The sequence below is a fragment of the Fukomys damarensis genome, unplaced genomic scaffold, assembly GCF_012274545.1.
Source record: "Fukomys damarensis isolate Sample0158 unplaced genomic scaffold, DMR_v1.0_HiC HiC_scaffold_17, whole genome shotgun sequence".
Lineage (NCBI taxonomy): Eukaryota > Metazoa > Chordata > Mammalia > Rodentia > Bathyergidae > Fukomys > Fukomys damarensis.
The window spans coordinates 13,726,439-13,738,643 of NW_022900929.1; the positions used below are offsets into that span (position 1 = coordinate 13,726,439).

Consider the following 12,205-nt stretch of genomic DNA (forward strand, 5'->3'; position numbering starts at 1 on the left):
CACAGATCTCCCCTAGCCCCACTCACCAGGGATTGGGTGGGGTGGTTTCGATTTAAGGCCTTGGCCTATACATAGTCTTTTGAAGATAAAACACTCAAAGCTCTCTGGTTGACATTAGTCATTCTAGAGAAACAAGTCACCCATGGCAGTATTTGGCTAATCCCACCAAAGCCTAAATGTCCCTGAATCTTCAAAAAGTCCTTGTATTAGAAACTTAAAATTGCTTTCTGTTCCTGGAGTTCTGTTTTATGTCAAATCAAGTGCCTGATCTCCAGCCCTGCTTCTCACAAGTTGGGAGTCTGAGTGACTTCCCTTGGGCAGTGAAGAAAAAAATAACAGGGCTTCTCTTACCAAGAAAAAGGGCTGGGATGGTTATGGGTCTTGCTGAGACCTACTGTGTGGCCACCCTTGGCAACCAAAGCTTTCAAACTAAACTCCACCAATTTACAGAAACACACACACACACACACACACATGTTTGACTAGTCTTTTCTTAGAGACTTTTGAATCAGGTTATCTATTTTTTTAATCTACACATTCTAAAGTGTGGAAGTATGAGAATTTTTTTCTTTTTATTCACAAATAAAAGACTGTAGATATTATATGTATGATGGTTGACAATATGGAGACATTTTTGATGGTCACAATGGGGGATGGGTACAGCTGGCTTCTAGTGGGTCAGGTCAAGGCTGGGAAACAATGCATAGCACAGGCCCCACCACAGAGAACGGCTCACCCCAGGGAGCTGAGGACGGGACACTGAGGGTTGGGCTCATTGCTGAACCATCTCTAGAAGTGTGTCAGAACTCCACTGCAGGAGAAGAGGAAGAGATTATGAATCTCAAGTCAGCAGGAGCAACAGCAAGGAGGGCCCCAGGGACACTCCAACCTTCTCTCTGAGGGTTTTCTGAACTAGGACTCTACTCCACCTTCAAGCAATCATTAATTTCAGGTTGATGTGCTCACCTGAAAACCGTCTGAACACCAAGCTAAATCGTGCTTCTGACAAGGGGGACATCACAGAGCAACCTCTAAATAAATACCTTCACATGTTTCCCTTTTATAAGGAGAATCACTAATGTTTTATGGAATATTCATATTTGTAGTTAATCCCCCCAGCCATTTGATGAGGTCAACACTATGCCTATTTTACAAGAAGAAACTGAAGGTCAGAAGGATAATGGGTTATATTTAGACCTTGAAGCCCAGGTCTCTCAGCTTTGAAACTCAGGGTGCTGTTGCAGGGCAAAATATCCTCTCCGATCAGATGCTATTTCTTCTTACCACTGCAGCAGCAGCAGCTGGAACAGAGTTTACTCGTATGATGTGTTCCTGCTCATACTTTCCAAGGCCTTTCTGGGTATCTCTCAAGCACCACCCCACCCCAAGCCAGAGTCAGGGCCAGAGCTTGAACTACACCCAAAGGGCATCGTTCTTGTCCTGCTTCATCCTGTTCACTGTGCTTTTTCTTCCCTATGTATCTGGATGAAGCAGTCCTTGAGGGTCTAAGTCATGCTGTTATGGGCCCACCCAGTGCCAGGGCTGTGAGTACTACACTGTCCCCAGACCTTTGGGTGCTGCCAGGGCTTTGCACATCTTCTAGTAAAGAGCTGTTGCCCAGAAGGCTGACCTGTTAGTCAGCTCCCTATTTTGCTAATCAACATAAGGATACGAAGCAACACCTGCTATAGGCAGGTTTCTTTAAGTGACCTGTGCAGTTTTTCTCAGAGTGACCACGGGGACCTCTTGTATAAGAAGCCTCCACCCCCAGTGTTCTAGAAGCTGAATTATTGGCACAATCCAGAATTTTATTTCCAGGATCATTCTGAATCAACCAGCAAGCTTTCAACAGGAAAATGCTCTCCAAATGGCAGAATTAGTGACTCAAGTGAAGATGTTGATAAAATATTTCAGCAGATATACAATGGGTAAACCAATGGGAATAACTAACGAGATGTGATAAGAAACAGTGGTGACTTTAAATTTCTCAAAAATGTCTTACATTAAAAGACACATTGCCATTAATAGAGCCTCAAATCCTCCCTGTCTCTTCAAACATACCCCACTGTTCTTGCCACTTTCTGAAGCATTTCTTTCATGAGTGTTGTTAGTTGCACTGCCTTAGCTGCCTCCACGTCCCGAATTAACTCAAAACATTTCCCTTTCACGGTCATTTTGACTTTGGAAAGAATTAGAAGTTTCACAGTGCCAGATTCAGTGAATAAGGTGGATGAAAACGCTCTGTAATATTGTTATGAGTCTGCCTTTCACACTGGGTGGCACTCAGCAGCAGCATTCACCATATTTTTGATCCCCACCTTGTACGGACATTCATGAAAGATGACTTCCAGAACTGCTTCAGAAAGGGGCAAGAACAAGGGGATCAGTGTGTTCAAAGTGAGGGTGATCATGTTGAGAGATATTAATGACAATGTTTTTCATGGTAGTACATTTTTAATTAAACACTCACTGTATATTTTGGTCAGATCTCATATATTACCTCTTCCCAGGTCCCACATGACTGTGTGACTCCACCAATCTCATTCCCAGGATGAAGGGGGGGAGAGAACTCACACAGCATTCCAGGTGGCTGCCAGCCAGTGTGGCATTTAAGATGAGACCCTTTTGCCCTCCTTGTCCTAAGGATTTTCCTATTCAACACCTTCACTTGGTTTGACAAAAACTGAGGTTCAAGGAGTTGAAATGCCTTGCCGGAGCCTCATTCATCAGATACACACCAGGTAGGGGAAGCGGGTCTCCTGGCTTCAGTCACGTCTACATCCCAACTGAACAGCAATAACATAAAATATGCCTTCAAGCCAACACCCCAGAAACAACAAAGACCATCTGCCCAACTCCGCTCTCCTCCCCCACTTTGCCCAGCAAAAAACAAACACATAAAACAACTCAAGACGGAGTGACCTCGTTCAGACCCCCTGTCTGTTTCTCATTAGGCCTACTGCATGTGATCTCCGCATGGCCTTGGACATCGGGGACAGCGTTTATTTTCACGGCTGTTTCACAGTATGATAAGTGAGAAAATAACGTCCCAAAGGGTCAGATGGTTCTGAGGAGGTCACCCCGAGAGTCAGGGCAGAGATGGGGCTGCCACTCAGAACTCCAGCTGGGCCTGGGGGCTCTTGAGCTGGGACCACACAGCCCTCTCACCCTGGCCCTCCATCCTCTCTGCAGAGTGTCTTTTCATGAGAACAATTTTTGCAGGTACAATTTAGTCAGCAGATTCACAAAGGACGTGATCCTTAGGGCAAAACTGTCAAAGGATGCCTTTGAAGTTTGTCATTCTTCGCCTGTATTTTACATGCCATGTCTCCAAATAATTAGAGTAACTAAATTAACTAGCAACTCCATGTAGAGGCAAATAAGATCAAAATCTCCACTCATTCGTTTTAGGTTTTATGTGCACACAAAACTAATTTCTGCCTCATATCTGAGACCTCCATCACATCTTAAACCCAATTTTCTCCTAGGTAAGGACTTACAATGCAACTTTGGCAAAGGGATTGAAATAAGATGGAGAACATTTAGAATGCAAATTTAAGATCATGGTATTAATATGAAAATAATGTCTTCACACCCTCACTCTCTCCTGTGTTTCTACGGATACATCAATTCTTCACAAATTAGATGTGCTTCTTTTATATCTAAATCTGTATGACATTAAAAAGAAAGTCCTTCGTTTTCATGCTGCTGATGTATAGAACACAATGCTTCTAAGAGGCAGGAAAGGTGATTATAACTGTATTCTTTGGATAAAGGAAACTTCAGCATGCTTTCAGAGATCAAACTTTGCAGCATATGAAAGCATTTAAAATCCAAGTAGGTGGTTAATCACTCCACAAAAAGGGCAATTTTTGACACTGTGCTTAAAAGATACAAATGGGGGATTACAAAGACTGAAATGCCACCCAGTTGAAGCTGGGTGCTACTATGATGAATACACTCCATGTTCTGTGCAGTATAGGCCCACAGGGAGAAGTCAACAAACACTGCCCAGTGTAATGGCTAGGCCTTCCACAGGGCCATTCTGTAAGAGATCAGGCTGGGGAATAAAACTGTTAAAAAATAATTAAAGATGATTGGGAAGATTTTTATATGTGTCTTTTCTTGCACAGAAATAAAGGGCAGAATGCTTGAAATTGAGGACAAAGAGTTGTGGGATAAAGCAAACAGGTGGAAAAGAGGTATGGCAATCTCATTGTTTTCATTCCTTCAGATCTCAGCAGTGATGTTTTCAAGCATCACTAAACCACACAGTGATGGTGACTCTACTCTGAGCTGCACATTCTTCACATTTATTCCAGAGAGCCTCATAAAACACTGGTAGAGACAAGATGTCATTCACAACCGAAGTGTGCAAGGTTCAGAGAACCTGAGATGAACTTGTGCAGCATGCTATGAATATTTCAAACACCTCAACCTTCAAACAGTTGTGGCTGGCACTTACACTGGACAAAATTAAAACAAGAGGAAAACAGACCTCAGCAAGGCCAGGAAGTGTCTCTCTCCTCCACGAAAGAAGCCAGGCAGAGCTGCTTTACATAGTAATACAAGCTAAGTGAAACAGTAGAAGAATGGCAAAACCAAAGCCAAATACACTTTGAAACTGATACTAACTCTGAAACTGACTTTCAGAAACACATTAAACTTAATTTTCATGTCTCTAGTAACATAAAGCACTACGAAGAATCTGGTTAACTTGATATTAAGCAAAAATACGGACTTTCAACTTATTTTGAGATGTTAGAATATTCATCTTCGTGGTCAGGGGAAGAGAAAATGCTTGCATCTTGACAAATCAATAATAAATTTGGTCAATCCAATGCTGTGTGCATAAAATTAATTTTTGCACAATATACCCCCCTCTTGCTTTCTTATCTATCCCATCTTGTTTTAACTGACAAGACAGGAATAAAGCTTAACAAAACTCAGTTAATAAAAATATACATCTACTTTCTTAGCTTGTGGTCCTAGAAGTAAATGTAAGGCCAATTTAATACCCGCTTGAGAGCAGTGATAATTATACTGCTAGAAAGAGAAATTAATTGAACAGCCCAGTGATGAAGAACCCCACAGCAAGCCTAAAACAAAGACCTACTGCAACAGGACAAAAGTTGGAAATAAAGTGGAAAGCAAGGGAGAGATCACATTTAGCTCATCTGTTTGGACAGTAATGGAGGAGTTAATCTTTTCAAGAGTACAGGGAGCCCATTATGCTGGAAATGAAACTACCTGGCTGGCAAAGTCAGACGAGTTCCTAATTCTCTTCTTCAACTTTGTGATTTGCTAATGTGAAACACATGTCTCCCTTTTGCACCAAGTTCAAATAACTCCGGAATTCCAACCGTGCAGCTCAGTGACTGAACCAGAACAAGGGGAGAACTTGTCAGGATTTAAGAGCGTTCAGCAAAGCCCTTCAATTGCAGCCAGCACCCTATTCCACGGAAGGATATCAATTATAGATAGTGACCTGCTTTAGCAGGCAGTCGGGACTGTCAGACACTAGATAGACAACCATGAAGAATCATGAATCTTTCTATTAACTGTAAGAGGGGGGAAAAAGAATGGGTCGTGGCTATAAATAAGGCAGAGCACGGAATGCTTTAACACCTTGCCTCTTGGTTTTATGTGGCATGGAAATGCGGCCGATTCACAAAACCTCTCACTCAGGGAAGTCATGGGAGCAGAAACAGTTAATGCCTCTCTCTGTTCCTAAAAACACGGGCTTTGCAACTGGTATTTATCCCATCTGCCACCAAGGTAATTAGGTGGACTTGAAGTAGCTCTTCCTTCAGTCACACCAAAATGGAAAGCACCCCTTCCATGCCAGGCCACTGCTAACGCTACCAGATATGCCCAAGAGCAGGAAGATACCTGTATATCCTGCACTGTGAAATCATTCCAACACACAAATTTGGGATTTCTAAACTAAGGACACCTGCAAAAAGGTGGAATGCAAGTGATATGAACTAGTGCCTTTATTTGTGTTGTTGTAAATTATGATTTTTAATTCATTTAATTAAATGTACTTAACTCATAATTTAGCACAGAGAAAATTAACATCTTCAAATCCTGACATTTCTTCTAGCTGATTTTGGGGAAAAATGCTACCTTATCTGTGTGCATTCATATTTTTTCAAAGATGCTTTTCCTTGACACAGAAAAACATGGTGATCATTCAGGTGCTGGGTTAAGCAGCCTTCCCTTAAAATTATTCAGGATTCTCTATGGAAATGTCACAGGAATATCTGTCACTGAGGTTCAACAGAAGTACCTGCAATATTCACTATCTGATAAATGATTTCACATCACTGACAGAGGGCAAAGATTAAATTGCTCTCGCACCCAAAAATGTTTCCTTGAACATTTGGTCGTGAGGAATTCCACTCATTAGAAACTGGGACTTAGACAAAGCTCTGTTTTTTCCCTCATCAGTTAATGATGGAACAAGTAGCACAGCACTCCTCGGAAACTGTAATGACTCAGCCTCCAAGAATTTATGTTTCCTTTAGAAAAAGTTTTTTCAACCCTGGGAATGGAACCCAAGGCCGTGCACATGCTAAGCACACGTTCTACTACGGAACCACACCCATGGCCCCTCAGAGAGACACCTTAAAGGGAGTAGCCCTGCAACCAACTTTTGTAGGATAGAAGCTTTCACACAAACAATTATCTTTATTACCATTTTTCATTAATGATATCACTGAGAAATTCATGGCATATGCTATTCTTTGAGAGCATTTCTTCACATTAAGAAAGAAAATTCCAACTCTCCTAGTCCCACAGTCTTACTACATCTTTGTGGTTTCCATTAAAGTAGTCAGCAAGAATAAAGGACCATTAAGCCAGGCTTGGTTTAAAAATAATACTTGCATCAAATTAAAGAGGAAAAAAAATCAAATTAAGTTCATGGAAAAATTTGAAAATATACCTTAATTAAAAACATTTGACTGTGTTTTCCTTTTTCTTCTGTGCTTGGAAACCTATAATTCTTCGTATACAATTACAAAGAGACATGATTAAAAAAGAAATGGGAGTGGGGATCCTGGTGATATAGTAAATCCTCAAAACATTCTGCATATAACAATGCTCACAACCCAGCAAACTGTGTACTTAACACTGCTGTGACTGGGATATGAAGAGATGTATTACACAGGCTGGGTTAAGTTGCAAAAGATACTTCAAAAGCTCACGAAGCTTAGGAAGCATGAGAGAGAGAAACTTTATAATTTTCATGTTTAATCCACATAGAAGAGAATTATCAAGACACAGGGATCATCTAAAAATACAAGATACTGTAAAAGAATGGAGGGGGAGGAATGAATGTGTGTGACAGGCAGTTACAGCATGGGCTCCTCTAAAGATTTTCCATCCTAAGAAAGGAGCTAAAGGAGTAGGGAAGGTGGGATGGGTAGGGGAAGAGTAAAAAGGGAAAAGAAAAAAATGTGAGAGAATGAAAAGATGAAAATAAAGTGTTTGTAGATGGGGAGGGGAGGAGGGGGTGAAGGGAGGGCAGGGGTAAGGGGAAAAAATGAGAATCAAGACTTGTCATGTAGAGGTACAAGATCCCAACAATGAATGTAACTGTACTGTATCCCTAAAATGTACCAATAAACTCAATTAAAGCTGAAAAAAAAAAAAGATTTTCCATCCTATTACAAGCTTAAGAAACTGCCCTATTTGGTGAAACTTCCTTAATGCTTTCATAGGACCATGCACCTCAGCAGAGAAGTTGTCTGACACTATGCTTTTACTCTGGATGCACTGAATGCCCTTCTGTGCCAGCTTCTCTTGGTTCTACCAGCCAGAGAGACTACACTGGCCTTGGAGAAAGTGTCAAGTCCTACAAAGGACCAGCGAAGAGGTATGGCAGGGCTGGGGGTGACTCGTATTACCTGGAGCAGCAGAAAGGACAGCTAGGGGAAGATATCTGGACGGGGCTTGGTGAGAGAAAGTGTGGTGCTCAATCTGACCAATGAGTGGTTTTCAAAAGCACATCATTAAACACATCTAAAAGCACATACAGTCTTTTTCCATGAAGCTATTAATCCCACAGAAGTTGCCCTCAAATAAAAAAAATTAAGTTAATGGTTTACCCCAAGCATCTACATAACTTCATAGAGAGTGCTAATTGCTCAGTAGAATAATTAGAAATTCCTTAGACTGTTTGCTGGAAGGAAAAATAAAAATGAAAAGGAACCCCTCTCCCTATTCCTACAATTTTTTGTATTGTTACTGGATTTTGGAAGGGGACTCAAACTTGGATAAAAGGTTAATAATAATTCATGTCCAGCTTACTATTACTCAATAACCATCAAAGTCCCTAACTCAAAATAGTGTTTTCTGGCTTACAGGATCAGAGTCATTACACTCTCTACTGAAGACTTTATTGAATTTTACACTAAGCTTTAGCTGACTGAACAGGTCAAGCACCGTGGCTCAGAGTTTTCTTTATTCTCAAAAAGTCATAAAGTGCTCTCTAGTCTGCAGTACTGCTAGCTAAGAAACCTGACCTTACCAGGGTCAGAGAAGCTGACCTCCACAGGAAGGGTCACACAGTTGAGGCCAATGTGCCCAGCACTGGTCACTTACGTGCACAAGCTGGTCCTGGGTGTCAAACTCCCTCGTGCAGCCTTCCCAGTGGCAGTTTGTCTCGTAGATGACTTCAGGCTCCTGTTTGCTTTCATCTTTGTCCCCTTCCTCCTTGACGAGGGTTGTTCCTTCCGGCTGTTCCTGAAAGGCAGGGGTTTGGGGAAGGGAATACAGAGGGGGGAAATCAGAAATGTTGGGAAGCAAGAGAAGAAGAGAAAGTAGCAACCTGATTTAGATCTGCCTTTCTCCCAAGAGTTTCTAAGCAAAAATAAAACAGCTCAGGTCAACCAACTGGGTTTTGTGAATGGAAGACGTCAAACACCTGGAGTCATTTGGAAACATTTTTTTCAGATTTCCCAAACATGCTTTCTGAGATTTTTTTAAAATTTGTGATTCAAAACAACAACTCAAGTAGTAATGATTACAAAGTTGAAGGCTAACTTTGCTGCCATGAATATAAAGCTGAACATAAACTAAAACATAATCTTTTTAAAAAGCCCAAACAGAGCTGGGGATTTAGCTCGGTGGTGCCGCCGCCTGCCTCACAAGCCCAAGGGCCTGTGTTCGATCCCTGCTACCAATAAAATAAAATAAAATAAAATTCCCAAACCAAAAACAAAACCCTAAGACAAGTAACTAAATTTGGCCAAAGACAGGTCCTCTAATTTGTTTAGTTGATTTAATGCTTGTCAGTGTATTGATTTGTCTATTCTTACATTTATAATTCAGAGAAATGATTCATGAGTGCTAACAACTCTGTTTTCACTGCTGTGGGAGGCACTTTGTGGGTTACTAACTTCCTGGTTCAATCTCCAGGATACTCCTGGTCTGAGGCCCAGGACCCACAGCATCTAACTCTCCTAGGGCACAGTCTTATGGTCCTTTCCAGTCTTCCTCATGTTTTATTTTTTGTTTGCTTATGTTTTGCAGTGCTGAGCATTGAACTCAGGTCTTCCTGTTTGCTAAGCAAGTGCCTTCTCCCCCCGGCCCACTCTTCTAGTCTTCTATGGCAGCTTTGGAGCAATTCAATACAAAGAATTTGTAGAATCCTGGAAAATAATTCGGTGTGTACATTTGAGTTCTAATCCAGGGCCAGGTGATAAAAACTGTATATATGCATTAAGGTGAGACCAGGAAGGTTATTTTTGAGAAAAATACAGAAGAAGGATGGATTTCCAATGCATATTACCAGTTCATTCCATTGCTAGAGTTTTCAAAGGAAATTTTGACTAAAGCAGCCTGAAGTTTGGGCAGAAGCAACCCGAACTGAGCCCATGGATGAGATCCCGTGGATATCTCATGGAACCTAAGGCTGAGATTCCATGGATGTACAGACACTTGTCTAGACATATTTTGGAGAATTAGCCTTCATTGAGCCACTTCCTGTATCAGGAGCAAGATACCCAGGGCATTGTGTGCACAGCCTACACATTCTTCAGGTGAGCACAGATCCCAGAGATGAGCAACTGAGTCCAGAACCTAATTAGCATTAGTTTCATTGGGCCCCCATCCTTCCCAGCTCTCCTACAAATGGAAAGCAGCAAAAAAAAGATAAAATGATAAGTGTAGGCAACATGATTTGCTCTGCCCTAGTTTAAGCTTGGGGCCAGAAGATCAGACTCTTGGGAACAAATTCTATGAACTAGTAGGCTACACTCCTAAGAGGTCTAAACCATCAGGAACACAAACTGCTCCTGTTTGCTTCTGAGCTAGAGCAACCACAATCACTCTCTCCACGGTCTTGCATCTATCACACTGGGTATGGCCATGGCCAAAAATTCCTTGGGTGAGAAAATGCTGTGAAAGGACCGAAGTGTGAGAAAGCAGTGGGATGCTGGCCCCAAGACTCCAGTCAAGGAGGGGTGGAAGCACTGCTCGCACAGCCGGGGTCTCCTACCTGCTGCCCCCGTGCCCCTGGGCTGGGGAGGTCTTCGTCGGGCTTGATCTTGGACCGCTTGTTGTGCATTGGGTCACCAGTGCTGCTCACTGCAGACTCACTTGTGGGCTTGTTCTGCTGGTTACATATGCAGCCAAAGACAAAAGTGAGGTTTTGATCAGTGAATGGGATCATAACTAAGACCTTCAACTCAAGACATCAGGCTTACTTGGCCACAGAACAATGACTGAGAATGCCCCAAACCCCCGGAGACAGAGATATGTGATCAGAGCTAGACCGCATATTCATGAGGCTGCTCCTCATTTTTCATTCATGAGTATAAACTCTCTGTGGGTTTTAACAGCTGGAATAGAGCTGGGGCCCTAGGCTTCAAATGGCTCTCATAGGCTTTAAATGGCTCCAACACTGTATGCCCAAAGACTAGAACTGTGAGGCCACAATGAAACGTTTGTGGAACTCTTTAGTGAGAGCATCCAGATTCTCGTTCAAAAGACATTGGACTGGCAATGGGGCCAGAGGGCGTGGCACAGCTTCACAGCTTTGTTCTTACTCTAGGGTGTTGCGCGATGCTCAGTAACAACATGGGTCCAGCAGAGGGAGTGGACAGGGACCTGATGAGAGCAGCCCAGTCATCCACAGTGTTTACAGCACACGTGGTTTACGATGGCACCAGGTCCCAGGGAGACCTGATCAAGCAGCCTGCTTTTCCACCCAAGAGAAAATGATCCGGTGGAAAGATGCTCTTGTCTAACGGTGGGCATGCACAATGGAAATTTACCAGAACAGAAACCTTGTGCCAGAGGACAGGATGCCAGCAGGAAACCAAGGCACTGCAATTCTAGTAGCAGATGTGGTGGCAAGGCCCTCCTTGTGGACCAAGACAAGCCAGCTCATAGAGATGTCTCTCTCACCTGTGAGGACTCGGAAGGGCCAGAGCTGACTTGGACGGGGTTCAGAACTGTGGGGATCCCTGGAATAGGCCTCTGTGTTGGAAAAGTTGGGGCCGGGTGGATGAGTGGAGGGCTGTGTCCAAAGGCCGAGCCTAAGCTTTGCTGTCGGCTTAAGATCTGTTGATGCATGTGGAGAGAGACAGGTGCGGATGGGTAGGTGAAGCTCAAGGCAGGGCTGTACATGGGAGATAAAAAATGAACAACCATCACTTACATTGATCTCAGAGACTACCACAGATATTTAATATTTGCTGCTTTATACCAACGTTACCATCCCAAATCATAGTGGGTGTGTTTGTTTAAATGGGAAAGGAGAAATAATTATATCCAAACATCTTGAAAACTTCCAAGAGTAAGATGACTACTGAGGACAGCCACACGTGTGCGCACACACACACCCACAGACCTGAAATAAGATTCTGCAAAGCGGAAGTAAAAGGCTCAATAATAACTATTTATTGCAATAACAAACTTGATATAAGAAAGAGAATGGGTGACTACATGCTTTATAGTACTTTTATGGGCTCTGAGTTCCACATGTTCTCAGGCATGAAGCAATTCCTTTAATCTTAGCTCACACCACAGGCTTTCATATGTCTCCAGATCTTATTACAAGAGGAAAGAAAATCAATTGGTTAAATGTGTTTTGAACACCATGCTTGTCATATCACTCATTTGTTTGTAAAGATGGAAAGCTTGGTTCATCCAGAATGCCACCTAAAGAATTTCCATCAGCGCCATCTGGTTA

General features: G+C 42.5%; 1 protein-coding gene across 4 annotated transcripts in view; it reads right to left on the minus strand.

Moving 5' to 3' along the window:
* The window catches only part of Gli3 (GLI family zinc finger 3), a 296,986-nt gene that overhangs the window by 53,707 nt on the left and 231,074 nt on the right, over window positions 1–12,205 (minus strand). For 3 of the 4 annotated variants that reach the window (XM_010610854.3, XM_010610856.3, XM_010610857.3), the window contains 3 exons: window positions 11,419–11,632; window positions 10,508–10,624; window positions 8,611–8,751 (listed from right to left, as the gene is read on the minus strand). In XM_010610854.3, coding sequence (XP_010609156.1) covers window positions 8,611–8,751; window positions 10,508–10,624; window positions 11,419–11,632 — 472 coding nt within the window. The remainder of the gene's footprint in view (window positions 1–8,610; window positions 8,752–10,507; window positions 10,625–11,418; window positions 11,633–12,205) is intronic. The other variant, XM_010610855.3, reaches the window with a different exon arrangement.